This window comes from Netta rufina (genome assembly GCF_964035555.1).
Source record: "Netta rufina genome assembly, chromosome: 3".
Taxonomy (NCBI): Eukaryota; Metazoa; Chordata; class Aves; order Anseriformes; family Anatidae; genus Netta; species Netta rufina.
Window position 1 is genome coordinate 55,839,332 of NC_140125.1, and position 17,779 is coordinate 55,857,110.

Genomic DNA, 17,779 nt, shown 5'->3' on the forward strand with positions numbered 1-17,779 from the left:
CGAGTGAGATGAATTGTCTTGGTTGGTTTGCAGAGCCCTGCATTCAGCCTTCTTTCAGGCCTTGCCCTCTGCTGTCAGGAAAGAGTTAGGGGAGCAGCAAGCCCTCTTACTGCTCTGCTGATTTCTGCGTAACTTTGGTGATGCCTTCATGCATTACCTGCACAGGATAACTTTCCTAGTGCAAATCTCACTGTAACTGGGAAATTCTGAGTGAAAGATTTTATTTATCCTTGACTGGTTCCATTTAGCAATTTTTAAACTGTTCTAATTAAAAGGCATGCAAGAAAGACAGCTAAACAAAAGAGACCCCCAGAATTTTAGCAGGGTTGGTCAGGAACAGTTTCATTTTCTAAGTGGCCTTGAAGTTGTGGAGAAAAAAAAAAAAAAAAAAAGAAAGACCAAAACAAAAATTGTGATGAGTGAATCTACTGCTTTAACATCTATTACCCAAAGCTGAGCAGAAGCCTTGCCCAGAAACCTATGGTGAAAATCCCACAAGGCTGTTTTCAGTAAAAGCATGCTGATTTTTTTCAGTCTTAATGAACAGTTTAGAGGAGTGCCTGTACTGTATTGGTGTCCAACATGCGGCTGCTTTCTTCATCAGTCTTGAGGATCTAAGACCTGTGACTTTCCAGCCTTTTGCATTACTTCTTACAAAGCATTTGCCAGACTGATGGCGACAGAAAAGCCTGTACAGTGATAGACACACAAAACGCGATGGCTGCAAGGCCTGCCTTTGTTCCGGAAAGAAATGTCTTCTGATACAAAAGGAATGCGATGGACACCTCCAAAGGCTTTTTCCTTTTTCACAATGAGAGGTGTAAAAATGTCTTTGGCCAGTTGTTCCTTCTGAAAATCCCGTGTAATTGTGTTTCTTCTGCTGACTGGTGCTTCCAGTCTTACTTCCTGGAAAAATATACACCAGATAGCTCTGAGCTGTAGGCTGCTCATTCTTAAAGGATACAAGACTAATCTGTTTCAGCAGCTTGCTTTCTGAGCATACACTTCCTCTATGGATAAAGAATTCAAAGGGTTAGTGATCTGCACATTGGTGTGGTCAGTGTCCTTCACAAAGGTACAGGAATCTGGAAACTTGTCAAAGGACATGCTCCGTTGTAACCTTCCCAAGGAATTTTTCTCAGCCTGAAGAGTCTTGTAAGCCTACTCAATATTTTCCTTTCCATCACTTTTTCCAAAAAAAACGAACAACCACCACTACCAACAGTAAAAAGACCCCACACCAAACCCTACTGACAGAGTACATGAGGTGTATAAATGAGAGTAGAACAAACAGCAATGAGCAGAGACACCGTAACACTAATTGACCTTGTGCAGCATTTATGCTCAATCACTATCGTTCAGTAGAAAGTCACAGGGTAGCCATGAAATTGTTGTGCTAATGCTTAACCACTGTTGATTAATGTCTTCTGCACTCTCACCAATTAATTTTATGGAGATTTTTAACTCTGTTGGGGATAGCACAGCCTCAGATGATGATATGCTTGTCTGCAAGGAGCAAAGAAAATCTGTAAGACATTCCTTGTAAGAGTATCTTTTGTTCACTTTGAAGGAATAATCTCTAATATTTCTTCTCATGACTATTATAGAAAATGGGACATGCTTCATCTTACAAGCTGAGTGCCACCGTGGTGGTTGACAGCTATGGGTCAAGCTGACAATTATGTGGACTGGAACTTTCCCTGCTAGGGTTGCTGTGAACAATCCTAATTAGGTCCTAATGTAGGAGCTAATTATGAGTCACAAACATACAGGGATAAAAAGAAAGAGTTTCTCAAGGCTGTTTCTATATATCTTTCCATTTTTTAGAGGCTGAGGGTTTATGGGACAAGAAGCTTCCTCCCTTGACTGCTGGGTCTGGTAGAAGGGTTTATACAGGTTTATTGGAAAATCTGTGAAAGCAGCCAATAAAGTGGAGCAGTGCTGCTTAACTTGATTTCTGGAATGCAAGTACTTGCTTTTCTACAAACCTTGCATAACCTCCCATTCTCTTTCCCAACTTTGCCATTCAAATCTAGCACTACTAGTCTGAGTTTTTGGATCTTTAGCCTTATCTGCTGTCCAGAGCCAAAGATAAGCTGAAGCTGCTTTGCAGTTTCCTACAACTGTTGCTGAAAGTGGTGTACATAATCTCAAGTAATGGATTATGGGGAAGGTATGTTGCTTCCAGTGCATACTCTTTGTCTCTTCTCTATACCCAGCTGCATTGCAGCCTTGGCCACAGTCAGTCACCTGGGCTTTTCTATCCACCAACTAACATAATTTTATTCTGATGGGTTGCATGCTACAAAGTTTGGCATAGATTTTTACTAAGGACTCACAGTCGTGGCCTTGTGCAAATGAAAGAAGCTGTGTGCTTGAGGACTTTACCAGATGTATCTGAGAGTCAAATTGCCAGTGTTAGGTGCTGCAGTGCCATTTTCAGAGCAAATTCAGGGCTAATTCCTACCTTAACTCAAGGATGTAACTTGGGGCTCCTCTTGAGGCTTCCTGGTTCAAAGGCACTGGACTGCCAAAGTCTGCTTTGACATCCAAAATGCCAAGGTGGCTTTGAAATACTACGTCAATGCTAACAGGGCATTGATGGTAGTAACAGGGCAGAGGCTGGGCCTTTCCTGCCCACCCACCAGCTATAAAAGATGTGTTCTTAGGGGTTGTCGTTAGAGCCCTTCTAGAAAGATCTGTTTGAAAGAGCAAAAAGAATAAAGAGCAGGACATTGGTTGGTGTGGGAGGTGGAAACCAGCATCCAGAGTAGCATTAAAGGGTGAGGACTCCAACCCAGGTGGTTAGGGAGTTTTGGAAAGAAACAGGGCACAAGAGTTATTTTTATTCCTTTCCATTTGTCCATCATTATGAAGTTCCTCATAAATATTGTGCTTCTGGTCCAGAACCTAATGTACATCTTGTGGCTTCACTGGCAACATGTATTCTTACATCTATGGTCTGTACGATGTGTAGGAGTGGATGTGCAATACCTTCTGTATGCATGTAACTTCTGATTGACTAGCCTTTCATGGTTCTTGGTGGCAGATGCAGCTCCAGCCCAAAACCCGAGGGTATGGAGGACATGCAGCATGTTCTCCAGCATCTGCCTATCCTACCCCTTTGTGCTGTGGTGATTGAGGAGTAACAGAGCATTTCATACTCTTCCTGGTAAAATTGCATGACGATGATGTTTAGGACTGGCTTTCAATAGGCTGCCTCATGTCCTTGATCTAGTACCCTTGATCAAGCATCATGTTGATGTAAATCAGGCTGCCCACATACACCTTGAGCTGCAAACAGCATAAAACCTGAGTCATTCTGATACAAACTCAAAACTTTGACATCAAAAACAATGAAAACAAAACTCAGGTACTTTAGAGCTATTTAGAAGTTGTTTTAAAATATCCCTTTCCTCCCCCATTTACTAAAAAAAGTTATGATTTATTTCAAAAACATTAAGTATTTTAAGTAGCACAGAGGTGGTTTTTTTCTTTTTCTTTTCTTTTTCTTTTTTTTTTCTTTTAACATCAGTGTGCATCTGTAACGCCAACAAACACCTTTCAGTTCACATTGCATTTTATCGGGTCCTAATAAATACTGTAAATACAGTATGTATCTGAATTTCAGAGTCCTGAAAGCTGTCATTAGATAGGATTGTGGAGGATGGTTTCACATCTTAGTGATGGAAGTAACAACTTTTTTTAGAGGTGGTGGCATTGTTCAAAACTGGAGGCTGGGAAGCTCTGGAGTGATATGGACTACGTGGCAAGTTTTTGACATTTTAACATTTATTTCCTTCAGAGAGGTGTGAGGGATGTATCTGTTTTTCCACATGAATGGCTGAGATTTATTATTGCTAGTACGTTTAGCCTCCACCTTACAGAGGGTTTAGTATAGCTCAGTTCCGTTTCAGAATAACTTCTGTGTTTGCTCATTTGATGACACAGGATGTTGGTGAACTTCACAGTTCCACATAATCAGTGGTGAATCAGGAGATCCTAAAAGGGCCACTTGAAACAGCTTTCGCACACAATTAGTACAGATCGAGACAGTTCTGAAATGCACTCATGCCCTGATTTCTTCACTGAAACAAGACTTCCACTTGAAATAAGGCAGTATTCATGTAGTCCTCATCTGAGTGCATTCACTAAATAGGAAATAATCAGTGGCACAGCATGTGCAACTGTCCAGTATCTCAGAGAGAGTGCGTAAGACAGAAGCACTTAAGAAAAATTGTTTCATGTAGTATAAAGAGGTAGATACCAACAGTTGCTAAGGTAGAACTGGGTAATGGTAGCAATATTCTAGGAAAATGTTAGCAATATTCGGGAAAATGTTATGTATGAAAGAGAACAGTGGAATGATTTTCAATCTAAGCATTATTGCCTGAAAAAGCTGCTCTCAGATACTAGTGGTGGTCATACAAAAGCAAACTACACAACCATTTCATACTGTCAGAAAATCTCTTTTTCCTCCATCTTTGCTTTATAAGATTAACAGTTGCTGTTCCAGCTCCTACTTGGCTTGAAACGTAGTTTTTTTTTTTTTTTTTTTTTCCATATGTATTTTTCTTCTAAAAAACTTCAAAAATTTAGGTTTCAGTTTCTCATTTTTGAAAGTGTAATAAACATCTTTTGACAATCCATGCCTTTTGAACAAAAAACCACACACACACCAGACCCCCTAACCCCCGCCCCCCCCCCCCGTCAACCAGCAACAAAGCCACACATCACCATATCACCATACAGGTAGCAGACAACAAATATAAGTTATTTTGGATGCTTAAAAGATCTTTATCTACCAATTCCTTCTATATTGATGTAGTGAGTGTTGCAAGACAGGTGGAAAATAGTGTGATGCTATTGTCAAAAGAATCAAATCATGATATATCTGAGTGCTCTCCCATCTTTTGCATCTCACAAGCTTGTATGTAAAGACTCTAAATTCTTTGCACTGCAAAAGTGCTAGAAACTTTTTATTTAATTTTACTGTTATGATCTAGATCTGTTACAAATTCAAGCTGTTCAAAGCTACAAGGATATGTATTTGACAAAAATCAGCACATGCTCTGGAGCCTGAATTTGGAACAAGAGCAAAACTTGAGGAATTTAAAAATAATTATAGTACAGTTTGTATTCTAAAACATCAGTGCTTGTCTCTTTCTTTTCATTCATCAGAGTGCAGAACAGATCAGCGCATTGTGCCGAAACTTCCAAGAAGTCCAGGCGAGCAATATGGAAGGACAGAAGGACAACCAGGATCAACCTCCACGACCACTGGCTCGCCACCTTTCTGATGCAGACAGATTGAGGAAAGTCATCCAAGAACTTATGGACACTGAGAAATCCTATGTCAAGGTAATAAATAAACAGAAAACCTGGCTATCTACACCCTTCTTTTTGAGGCTGGCTATGACTCATAGATGCTCTTAATATATTTCATGCTTACCTTTATGTAACGAGGGTCATAACACACACAGTCTGCTTACCTAATTGTTCCTGTTTTAGTAAACTATTATAGAGGCTGTAGGATTTGATCTAGTAGCTTTAGTTTTAGTCAATTTGTATTTATATTGGAAAGTGGTAATTTATGGGAAGTAGTTATCTGTCATATTTGAACACTGGAGTCTTCCAGGGGAGGTTAGATGTAGAGCTTAGTGATACGGGTTAGTGGAGGAGGTTTAGTGATATGGTTTAGTGTTAGGTCAGAGGTTGGACTAGGTGATCTTGGAGGTCTCTTCCAACCTAACTGATTCTGTGATTCTGTGATAGGTTTCCATAGTTTTCAAAATGAAAATAAATCCTGGTAGAACAGATCAGTCTCCTACAAAGTATAAAAAAGTGTAATTATGGAAAATAGTGCTTAATTATTTTTGAATCAGCAAAGTTAGAAGACACAACTCCAGTTGCTTGTAACATCATACATCTTATTTCTCCTTTGACTGATAAGCCCATAATTTGTTAGATATGTCTCTTCTTTTTATAAATTCAAAATTAATGTGGATGAATGCAAAAAAAAAAAATGTGGTAAGCTTGATATCATTGACCTTCAGCAAAGAGGAATCATTTACCTATCTCAAAAACCATACTTAGTGATATCAGCACTTGCTGCAGTAATGTGTATGGAAAACAAGAGAAAGCACTTTCAGGCTGTTGTTTTCAGAATATCCACCCACATACTAATACAACCATATGCTGGAAAGCTTGAGGAAGCTTTACCGAACACGAACCCCTGTGTATGTCCAGCTGGTGTTTCTGATAGAGAAATCGCTTGAACAAAGGAGGCATGACCATGGAGGTCACTGAAATATGCAGTAGTACCAGGCAGAATCCTAGCAGGTTGTAAATGCTCATTATGGGGTTCTCAAAGAACTGCTCGTTATTCCTTCTCCATAAGAATTTCTGCCGTTTCTTTTCTCAGGGTCACGGAGCCCTGCAGTGTGGGCCCCAACTTTGCTGCCATGCTTTGGTGTGGGATAGTAAGTCTTCAAAAGTGGCACCAATTTGTTGAAGAAGTGACTGAAACAGCCCCTAATCATGCCTCCCTGACAATATAACCGAATGCTTTAATGCCTACAGGATTTTAAAATGTTATATGTCCTTACAAATATTAGCTCTGCTATTTAAATGAGTGGCTATTTATATGGTTTATCTAACATGCATGATTAAAGCATTTGATACTGTTCACATACACAGACCTTTGTACTCTTTAGAAAGCCATTGTCTGTAACATTTTCTCCTCATGCTATACTAAAATATAATTTGTTATAATCAGTCTGTGAAGCCTTAAGGATGAAACAAAAACATTACACTGAAATCAATTTGCTTTTAATTTAGCAATCACTTTAGTGCTAACAACACACAGGTGACTTAGCTACAGAAAAGGAATTTTATCTCTAGCTTTACTCCTGAAAATTACCTGTAATCCCACAGTTGTCATATAAGCAACAATTTCAAATTGTTACATAAAAAGTGAATGAATTCTGTTTTTTGCAGGACTTAAGCTGCCTCTTTGAGCTATACCTGGAGCCTCTTCAAAATGAAACCTTCCTTACCCAAGATGAGGTGAGGGAATAACTGAAAGATATTCTTTTAATTCTTTTGTGGGTTAAGACCTTGGCATTTGGGTTTTTCATTGCTGAGAGCATGAGAGAAAAGGAAAACAACGAACATAACAATAGGAATTACACCAGTCACTGTCTTTCTGTTTGGTGCATGCATCACTCCTTTTTTAAAATGGTAATTGTTCTGACTTAACTGTTAAGAAATCTTTTGGGTTTTGTAACAGCTTTTTTTATAAAACCCATTCAAAAAGTATTAATGAAGATGTTACTGGCCTTCGTGACCTCTTTGTGTGTCGTGTCTCCTTAGTGGATTGTTTTCTCAAGACCACAGTTAGATGTATGCAGTGCTGTACCTCATAGCCTGATGTTTTTCACAGATGGAGTCCTTGTTCGGCAGCCTGCCAGAAATGCTGGATTTTCAGAAGGTGTTTCTGGAGACCCTTGAAGATGGAATATCTTCTTCCTCGGATTTTAATACACTGGAAACACCATCCCAGTTCCGGGTAAATATTTGGTCATTAAATACCTCTCAGTGTGCCTGGAAATGTTTGTAGAAATCTAGCTTTAAAACTGTTTCATATGGTTGCTTTTATGTTTGAAGCATTACTTTGGATTACAGACACCTATTCAGCAGTGAAAGATAAGTGCTATTTTCCATGGTTTTATCTTCCTCTTTCCTGTGGCAGAGGATGTAAAATGGGAGATGTGGAATAGTCATACTTCTGAGTATGCTATGAAGTAGCAACGCTTACGTGATGCATCACTTCTGTAGAAATGTTTTTGTCACTGTGCTGAATTCTTCCCTGCCTTGTGCTCCCTGCTATGCCCAGTTCACCCACTACAGACTGGAAGCTTTTCTCGTTAAATGCAGCACAAGTTTCTCACGTTGTGAGGTCTAAGAGGGCGTATGAAGTGTAGATGACTTTAGACTGTGCCCTTGCTGTGCTGTCTCCCTCCGTGGCACCTCTCAGTACCTGACATAACTGGAGGAAGGTTCCTCGGAGATGTCACTGTCAAAGAGCTAGGTGAGACTGCTGGCAGGTCTCTCTGACACTTGCTGCCTTTTGTGGAGCAAACATTGATTAAAAAGAGGGGAGAGGGCTGCTCTCCTCCTCCTTCTTCTCCTCCCCCTCCTCCTCCTTCACTACTTGTCTTTGCTTTGGGAAGCATTTTTCTAAAAAGATCTCCCTCGTGATTCAGTCCCTCCCACATCTTCCCATCCTCCCCTTCATCCAAGAAAATGAGAGGTGCCCTGTAATTACTACCTGCCTCAAAGAAGGAAAACAGTTGGAAAGCAATCCTGTGTTTGTTTTATGCTGTCCTTTCTGGCTTTGGTGCTTCTATGCCTTGCTTCCAAGTGCTCATGTGTTTTCTCAGCACAGCATACCCTATTAGGTGTCTTGTTGATTTTTGTTCCTATGCCACCTCAAAGATACAGTAAGTCAATGTCTACAGTGGTGTTACCTGTTCAGGGAGAACTGAGGAAAAAATGCAGGCTTTGCCTAAATAGGCTGAACTCTACACCCTAAGAAAAACACAGAAACATCACGGAACTACTACCAATAATGTATTCATTTAATATATATATATATGTAATATAGGATATAGAAATGAAGATAGCAGATATTCACATCATTGAGCCTGTGTTATGTGCCTGAACATTTATTTTGGATTCTAGTAATGAAGTAAATATTTTGATTGTGTTGATTTCAGAAATTGCTGTTTTCCCTTGGAGGATCCTTTCTGTATTATGCTGACCACTTTAAACTGTACAGTGGCTTCTGTGCCAACCACATCAAAGTTCAGAAAGTTCTCGAGAGAGGTAATTTATTGTCTTCATTACTGTAATTCATTAGCATGAATTTAAACGTCAGTGAAGCGCTGTAACAAATCTCCTTGACTTGCAGAGAATATTGGTACAAAGCAAGGGCTAACAGGGTATCTTTCAACAGAAATAGCTGAGATCTGCAGTTCTGCTAAAGCATAGTGTAGAACTGAAGGGATGAGATTTCTTTTGTGATAAGTAAGCAGTGGCCTGAAGAGCAACGAACATCTGGCCACAAGTTTGTGCTGTCTGCAGATGCAGCTCATACTCCAAAAAGCAGCAGCTGTGTTTGGTTTCTGTATGCATACGTGTTAAAGGATGGATGTCAATCAAAGCTGCAATAAATGGCAGAGTAAGCGAGGAATTACTTCCTCTGCTATCACTTTTATCACTTTTTTTTTTTTTTTTTTTTTTTTTTAATTTGATACAGAATAGGTCTGCAGTGCCGTGGAAAATGTCACTTTGAAATAGTTGTTCTCAGCCCTTCTGTACATTATTTGGACATGATTATGAAATGAATAGTGTAAGGCATCTATTGAAAAATGTGGGGCTTTTGGTACACGTTGCAATTCTGTGCTTTCAAGCTATCATTTCCATGTTCAGCTGACCGACTGTTTTATTTGTATTTAGCCAAAACAGATAGTGCCTTTAAGGCCTTTCTGGATGCTCGCAATCCCACAAAGCAACACTCTTCTACACTGGAGTCATATCTCATAAAGCCTGTTCAGAGAGTGCTGAAATATCCTCTGCTTTTAAAAGAGCTGGTGTCTCTGACCGACAACGAGAGTGAGGAGCACTATCATTTGACAGGTAACTTCTTGCATTCCTCTACTGGACTGAGTATGAATTAAGTTTGATTTCCAAGCTTTTCTGAAGATGACCTAGATAATTTTCTCCCACTTATTAAACATAGCAAGTAGCTTTCTTGTGCTTTTAGCAGACATTCCCACTTTGTGTGTCCTGTGAGAGGTATGTATGCCCAGGATTTGTCATGACAAATAGGACTGGGGTCTTTCTCCTGAATTCTTGTGACAGGAGCATGTTAGATCATTGTGCTGTTCTTGCACCTGGGAAACACTGACCAAAGCTCCATCTTGTGGTTAATAAGTTCTTGAAATGTGTCAAAGTTTAGCAGCATCACAAAAGGATATTTTATTTGTTTGAGGCTTGGCTGTGACTCTTGCTTGCGTAGAAGTGTCCTGACTCAAAGCTCTGCTGTTTTCCCACTCAGAAAGACTTGTCTGCCTAATACATATTAGGGTTGATTGTTTTTCTAGGCTCAGATGCTTGGGACTTCACCCTGGCAAATTCCAGTTCAGGTCTGTCAGCAGCTCATAGATGAAAGTCCAGAGATTTATTTTATGGATCGATTTTCATTTTAACAAAATAGATTCAGGCCAAATATACTGTCAGCAAAAAGTCAAAAGGCTGTTACTGACTTCGAATGGAGCTTCTAGTACTGTTTCTTTGCCATTACAGCCAGGCTGGGGGTGACTCACTTGCAGGTCAGGGTAAATGCCAAGCTGCTAAAAGACTATACCATTAAGAGCTGGTAGAACTAGGGAAATTAAGTGGCCTCCTCCAAGTCCTTTGTGGATTAACATAAAAGTAATGAAATCTAGTGTCACTCTTGCCTGGAAAACAAAATTTAAACAAAACCTGACTACCAGCATTTAATTTCAAGGATAACAATCATTGAGGAATTTGCACAGCCTAGCACTGTATTTCTTAATCCACTTTGTGAAGAGCTAAATTCAATTGGTTTCCATTGAAGCTCATCAAATGACTTACTCTAGTATGGGTGTAGATTACTCTGGAGAGCCTAGTGGCCCCATTTATACAAAATGCAAAACTTAATTGTGTTTACTATCATGTTCTTGTGAGCCCCCAAATATGTGAATATTCATCACTAGAACACACTGCAGTCTTTTTCAGGCACTTAAGAGATCAGACAAGCATTTTCCACTTACTCTGATCACAAAGCATGCTTTCTGCAGTTGCTATGAGAAGCACTGATCTAAATGTAGAATTCTGTTCACCAAACCCCAGGAATGCTGCAAAAGTTTGGCTGCTTCAAGTACATTTCAATAAAAAATGTCATATTTAGAACCTACAATTGAATTACATAGCTGTCTATGAAATTTTTGAACCTTACAGAAGCACTGAAGGCAATGGAAAAAGTAGCAAGTCACATCAATGAGATGCAGAAGATTTATGAAGATTATGGCACTGTATTTGATCAACTCGTTGCAGATCAAAGTGGAACAGAGAAGGAGGTAAGAGAAGGAACATGTTTTATTCACTCCTGAAGCATTATCCCAATAGCTGTTTGGTGCGTTTATCTTTCCTGAAGTAATTTTGGGAACTTATTTGTGCTGGGCATAATTCATTCTCCTTTAATATTGTGACTTCTTTTTCATACATGCCTGTGAAGTTTCTTTTTGTCACTAGGTTACAGTAAAAATTTTCAGACAGCTGCCAGAGCTGCCTTCTGGACTGACAAGAATTGCAAGCAGGCATAGACACAATTCTCAATAGCAAAAAATAATGACATCCTCCTTCTCTCAAATGCTGCAGAGATTATCCATGCCCAAAGGCATTTAGATTTTATGCTTCAGAGTTCTTAAGTTCTTAAGACTTCTTTTTTTTCTTCCCACCCATATAAATGAAAGTGGCAATTCTAGGGGATTCACGTTAATGTCTGTTACTCTCATTCTCTACACTTCTAGTGCTGAGGCATCCATGAGTATCTGACAGAGCAAAAGCAATTAGTTGAATGAACTGTGTGCACACATCTCCCTGAACTGGGGCAGCAAGGTCTCAGCTTAGCCATTTACATTAAATGATTACTAATCAGATCAAATCAGTAAAGGTGGAGATCAGATATGAAAGATGCCTGCTCAGTTGTTTTATTTCCTCGTAAAGCCAAATCACCCTCCACTGGCTATGTAGTTTCCCATCATTTATAGGAAACAAACCTGACAGCCTGAGAGATTCTTCAGTTTCACGTTGTGGTCCACCGAAGAAAGAAGAGCCTTGGAGAACAAGGCTTCCATTAATTCTGCCATTGGCAGCATCATTAATACTAATTACTCCATAGAAATTAAAGATACTTACAGCTAATAAATCAACCCATTCACAACTGGCTATACATAAATGACAGGTCATCAGATCAACTTAATATTCTTCTAAGTTATTAATAGCAAGGACTTCTATGCAGCTTCCATAACGTAGGTGCTATTACTTTTTATGTTATTATCTATTTTTAAAAAGGGATTACTCATGCTTTCCTGCCTTAGTGTAGATCTGTCTTACTAACTTTACATACATTAAATAAAGAAAACACAGTGTTATCAATGTGTACTCACTTTAACATTTTACTCTCATCTGTGGATCACAGCATTGATTATATTTTTATTAATTGCCTGTATTTTTATCTATTGTTATAATTTAATGCAGGTGACCGAGCTTTCCATGGGAGAACTTCTGATGCATTCTACAGTTTCCTGGCTGAATCCTTTTCCATCATTGGGCAAAGCAAGAAAAGACCTTGAACTTACAGTGTTTGGTAAGTGTCTTCCTTCAGGACTCTCTGCTCTTTCAGATCTAGCTATCTAGGCTAGACTTGTATCTGAAAACATACACAGAACTGTAAGACTTCCTAACATGAAGTTTCCGTTCATTTATTTGGTGTTACTGTTTGATCCAACCTCAGATGCTTTATGTGTAATCTATGGAAAACAGTGATTTTCAAGAGACAATATTCTCTCTGGAACAATATGCTAAATTAGTCTTTCAAAGGAGACTTAAATGGTGATTTATTCCACTCCTGGCAATCCAGCCTCACCTCTGTTTTACAACTGTTGCATCAAAATGTGCTGTCTGGCAATCTCCATACAGATTATTTTAACCTGAAAGATGGAAGTGGAAATGAGAGCATACAACCAAATGTTTCACTAAATTGTATATATACTGGTAATCATTTAATAATTACCTGAGTAATCAAAAGGTTCCAGTCAAACATGCTACGCACTTATCCATTTCTTTAACAAAAAAAAAAACAACAAACAAACAAGCAAAAAAAACCACAAAATTTTCTTTAAAATGTCATTTAAGAAGACAAGTTTCTCTTCCTCGGGGTTGTTGTGTACTCCTCCCCTTGGAAAGCGTGAGAAATTAGGGCAGGACATGCTTACCTCTAGAAGAACGAGCAGGAGCATTTTCCACAGGTTCACTTGAATGAGCGTCTCAATGATCTACACGTGCCAGACGTTTGAGCCCAGGAACTGGGAGTTCCTAGCAGGACGTGTATGAATGAAAGGACTCTGGACTGATGCCTAGTTTAGACCGCTCATCATTTAGACCAATAAAACTTGGGAAGTTTTATTCCCACTTCAAAAACTGTGTGGGCAGCATGAAAAATGCACCCAAAATGTGGGACTGAGGGCAGATAGCAGTTTCAGAATAGAGGTGCAGAATGGCTTCATCCTAAATGTTCACTACAAAATCTGAAGGAATAATGTTGCTATTGCATGAACAAGTATAGAATGAAAAACTCAGTTGTCACTTTAATACAGGGCAGATGCTTCTCAATCAGGATGCTTATCTTACCCTATAATATTCAGCTTCTTCAAGATAACTTCATCAAACATTACACCTGCAATTAATAGTAGTTTTCTTTTTTTTTTTTTTTTTTTCTTCTTTGTAGTCTTTAAGAGGGCTGTAATACTGGTGTATAAGGAGAACTACAAACTGAAAAAGAAAATGGTAAGTCTGCTGACAGTTAAGTGGTAGATATTTATACCCAGGATCCTGCTGCAGTATAAGATGCACCACAACAGTGCTGAAGGGGGAGTGACTGTGGTAAATAAAATGTCACCTTCTCTCACTGGGCTGGAATTTTAGCTCGTACAGCTAAAACAAATTCTCAGTATCTGTGTAATAAGAACTATTTTTTGGTTCTTTAATAAGGAGCACCTCCTCCTCTGTGTGAGCCACACACTAGTTCTGCCAGGTGGACAGCCATGTGGGAATCATATTCTTTCAGATGGCGTTTTTGGTGGCCTGCCTTAACACAGTGAGGGTTAAAGACCACTTTTTATTGACCCTTGATCGCTTAGAAAGGAAAGGGAGCCCTATAAATGTAACCTATTCTGGCCCCATTTACAGAACTGTAATACTAAAGCAGCAAGCTGTATACCTTGAGTACCAGTGGTGAAGTACTGCAACCTGCAAATTGTAACAGATGGAGGGGCTTTAAAAGTAGTAGAAGCTACATGATTAATGTATTCTGCTAGTCTACAGCTGGGGTTTCTTCACGGGAAATTTGTACCCTAGCACTACTTATATGTAAAGTATTTTTGTAATCCGTTAAAAACAAATGCTTTTAAAAGTTGAAACAAGTACAAATTCCAAAGCTGTGTCTATCACCATTACAACTACATTTACAGTGTAGGGTACTGAAGGAAAAAGCTTTCTCCCGAGAGGTGGGTCTTTCTAAAACTAAAACCAAAAAAACTTCTTTGACTTCTACTTCTTAGAAATATCCTCTTTTTGTTTTTGCAGCCTACTAACGTTCGTGCTGGACATACTTATGGTGACTTGGATCCATTTAAGTTCCGCTGGCTGATTCCTTTATCTGCTCTTCAAGTCCGACTGGGTAACACAGCAGGTAATTTCTGTGCACTGAATACTTTGGAATGAAGTTTTCTGGCATTCTGTGTTACTGCTTCTTCGATTTGTCTTTTTGGAGCCTCTGGAAACAGGTGGTGAGAAAGTAATATCTACTGTTGTCTCTGCCCTCTGGGCACGGAGTTGATTCATAAACACTATCCTTTGATATGCTGGCTTCGTCTCTCTTCCATGAGTTCACGAAGATGCAAGATGATGTGGAGGAATGACAGAATAGAAATACCCCATGAAAAGATACTGTGAACAGGGTGGGCATTTCCCTTGGTTGACATCTTGGTGATGCACCTACTCTTTTGTGTGTGCTAACTCTTGCATTTTTACAAACGTGGGAAAGTTGACTGCATAATCTGTGGTAGTGTAGGGCTGTGGTTTTGTTTTGATCTTTATGAGTTGATCTTTATGATCCTATCCAGTTGTGTATCTTGTGTAAGGTGTCACTAGAGGAAGGATCTCTACACTGCTCTTTCTAATACCAATGGTTTTGTGAAGTAAATACAAAAATAATGCTTCCTTCCATGCACAGGAACAGAGAACAGCTGTATCTGGGAACTGATTCACACAAAGTCAGAACTAGAAGGCAGGCCAGAAACAATTTTTCAGCTATGCAGCAGGTAAGCTTTACATGGAGGTTGTACTTGACAAATTACATTAATGGATTTAAAGAATAAAAGCTCCTCTCCCACCCCCCCGTGACCTTTGTGTCAGCACTTCTGAAGCATGTCTCATTCTTTAAATCTAGGCACTACGCCAGTGTTTAACTGCATAAAATACAACAATTTGAAATTAGAGTGAACTTGGTGCAGTGATCCAATGTCAGAAATCTGCACAGGCATATGATGATAAATGTCAGTATGACATGGGCAAAGTAACTAACTTTACCAGATTCGTGGTTGGTTAGCAGAAAATACTTCTGATAAACACCACTCAGAGGGTAATCCCTTGGGTCCTGAAGTTACTTGCAGGCTGTTTTTTCTAAGCAAGTAACAAAGATCTCAAAACACAAAATGTGCAGAATGCCTTACAACACAGAGCAATGTTAACGGCAAAACCACTACTAAAGAAATTGAGTGAAAAAAACTACTACTCTAAATGACATCAGCAGAAAGCAGGAGGGCAGATTTTATTACAGATGCCTTACTTCAGAAGGGAAAATGAGGTTATCTGTTTTCTTAACTTGCAGTGACTCTGAGAACAAGACTAACATCGTGAAGGTGATCCGTTCTATTTTGCGGGAGAATTTCAGACGCCACATAAAATGTGATCTACCTCTGGAGAAAAGCTGTAAAGATCGCCTTGTCCCACTCAAGAACCGTGTGCCTGCAACAGCTAAACTGGGTAAGAAACAGGTTTTCAAAGTGAAAAACAGGCTGGAATCTAGAGTTGGCAGAATATTCACAATTGTTAACATGACTGTAGTGTCGTACTAGACACACAAATCCCATTTCTTTTTCAGGCTGGGTAGCTGTGGTGATAGTTCTCTACAACTCAGTATGTGCCAAGAGCTAAAGGAGATAAGCAAGCTTGCTGTCTCTCACTATTGATTTGTCATTAGCTGGCTTAAGGGAAGATTTAATAAGGCTCAAATTAATTTTGCTGGTTAGAGAGTCCCTTTGGCATGCAGAATACTGTGTTCTTTCCTGTGGGTTATCTCTAGTGACTCAGCCTTGGTAACATTTAAAGCTAAAGCAACTGACAAAAGGCAAGGCAGGGGTTTTGCTTCTTTCAGCGCACTTAATCTGCATTCCCAGCAGCTACCCTAATTAATTAAGCAAGACTTCAGATCTTTTAGCTAATTGAGTAGGTGTTGGCTACTAGTATTTCTAGTTCTTCATGTGTTCAGTTGACCGTAAAATTCCCATTACGTTGCAGGAATGGGGACAGTTTTGGCCCTCTACTGCTTGAGATACCCGAGTCAGTTTTGCTTTCCTGTAGCTGCATGTAAATTGTTACTGCCATTTTTGGAAGATTTTGCATAGATTACACATGAATGCAAGCCCTGGGTGGGGTAGGTAGAGTGAAAAATCTGCCACTTGATTACACCATCTGTATCAGAAGGCTGACACACCTGCCCTCGAATCATTATCAAGTGAGACTCTGTACACTGTGAGTGGAAGTGGGCTATTGAGACAGACAGCATAGCCAGATAATGTTTTGATGAGAAAATAAAACTGCCTTCTTCCTCTGCACAGCTTCCACAAGATCCCTGAAGGTACTGAAGAGTTCACCCAGCAGTGAGTGGAACGGTGAGCAGGGGAAAGGCACCTTCCAGGATTCTGATGAGTGCAGCCTGAGCAGCAGCACTCAGAGCAGCAGCTGCCACACCACAGAGAGCATACAGGAGCCCAAAAACTCATCTCCTGAGAAACACGTACAGAGCTGTGCCTCCGACTTTTCTAATGCTCTTGTCAAGGAATCTGATATTCTCAGTGATGATGACGATGATGACTATCAGAGCCTAAAGAAGGGCAGCCCTACTAAAGACATTGAAATACAGTTCCAACAGCTGAAGATTTCAGAGGAGCCTAGTACTGACTCTGAACGAGATCAAGCTGCTGAAAAGGAGGAAGGAGATCGTTTCAAGACAGGAGACCATCCAAAGCTGGTGCGTGGCCACTTCTGCCCAGTGAAGCGAAAAGTAAACAGCACAAAGCGTAACAGAGGAACTTTGACGGCAATGCAAGAACGTCACCAATCCCTTGACAGTCACTCTGATGCTGCAAACCTGGATCTGAACTCTATTTTAGAGAGGGAATTTAGCGTCCAGAGTTTAACGTCTGTAGTTAATGAGGACTGTTTTTATGAAGCTGTGGAGAGGCATGGAAAATCCTAGCTTGAAAATGTTCATTTGAAGTCCACATAAAATTCAACAAACTTATTTTGCTTTAAAACCAGTGAATTCATGGAAGCCGCAGCAAAACTACTATCTGATTTTGTGCACTAATACATTTTTTTCCACAAGAACAGCTGTAAAGGATTCTTAAGTTATTTTAATTTATTGTGGATCAAAAATAGATTAAGTTGGCCAAGGTCTGTAAATTAGTTCATCCCTTTCAAGCAGTTACTGAGATCATGTAGAATTCTTGGGGAGGGGCAGAAGGGCCTTGTTAGTACTTTAAATTATGCGGAAAAGGTGCTAGCGAGTGGCAGAGGGGCATTGCAGTGGAAAGCAGCATTACAAAATGACTTCTTCAATACC

The 17,779-nt window shown here is 39.7% G+C and overlaps 1 protein-coding gene across 3 annotated transcripts in view; it reads left to right on the forward strand.

Moving 5' to 3' along the window:
* The window catches only part of TIAM2 (TIAM Rac1 associated GEF 2), a gene marked incomplete at its 5' end in the record, with an annotated part of 88,273 nt that extends 70,545 nt beyond the window's left edge, over positions 1 to 17,728 (forward strand). For all 3 annotated transcript variants that reach the window (XM_084283886.1, XM_084283887.1, XM_084283888.1), the window contains 12 exons: positions 5,182 to 5,361; positions 7,000 to 7,068; positions 7,445 to 7,570; positions 8,781 to 8,889; positions 9,523 to 9,702; positions 11,050 to 11,168; positions 12,352 to 12,460; positions 13,601 to 13,659; positions 14,458 to 14,563; positions 15,107 to 15,194; positions 15,764 to 15,918; positions 16,773 to 17,728. In XM_084283886.1, the coding sequence (XP_084140012.1) occupies positions 5,182 to 5,361; positions 7,000 to 7,068; positions 7,445 to 7,570; positions 8,781 to 8,889; positions 9,523 to 9,702; positions 11,050 to 11,168; positions 12,352 to 12,460; positions 13,601 to 13,659; positions 14,458 to 14,563; positions 15,107 to 15,194; positions 15,764 to 15,918; positions 16,773 to 17,413 (1,941 nt within the window). In that variant the 3' untranslated portion in view covers positions 17,414 to 17,728. The remainder of the gene's footprint in view (positions 1 to 5,181; positions 5,362 to 6,999; positions 7,069 to 7,444; positions 7,571 to 8,780; positions 8,890 to 9,522; positions 9,703 to 11,049; positions 11,169 to 12,351; positions 12,461 to 13,600; positions 13,660 to 14,457; positions 14,564 to 15,106; positions 15,195 to 15,763; positions 15,919 to 16,772) is intronic.
* Positions 17,729 to 17,779: the final 51 nt, after the last annotated feature.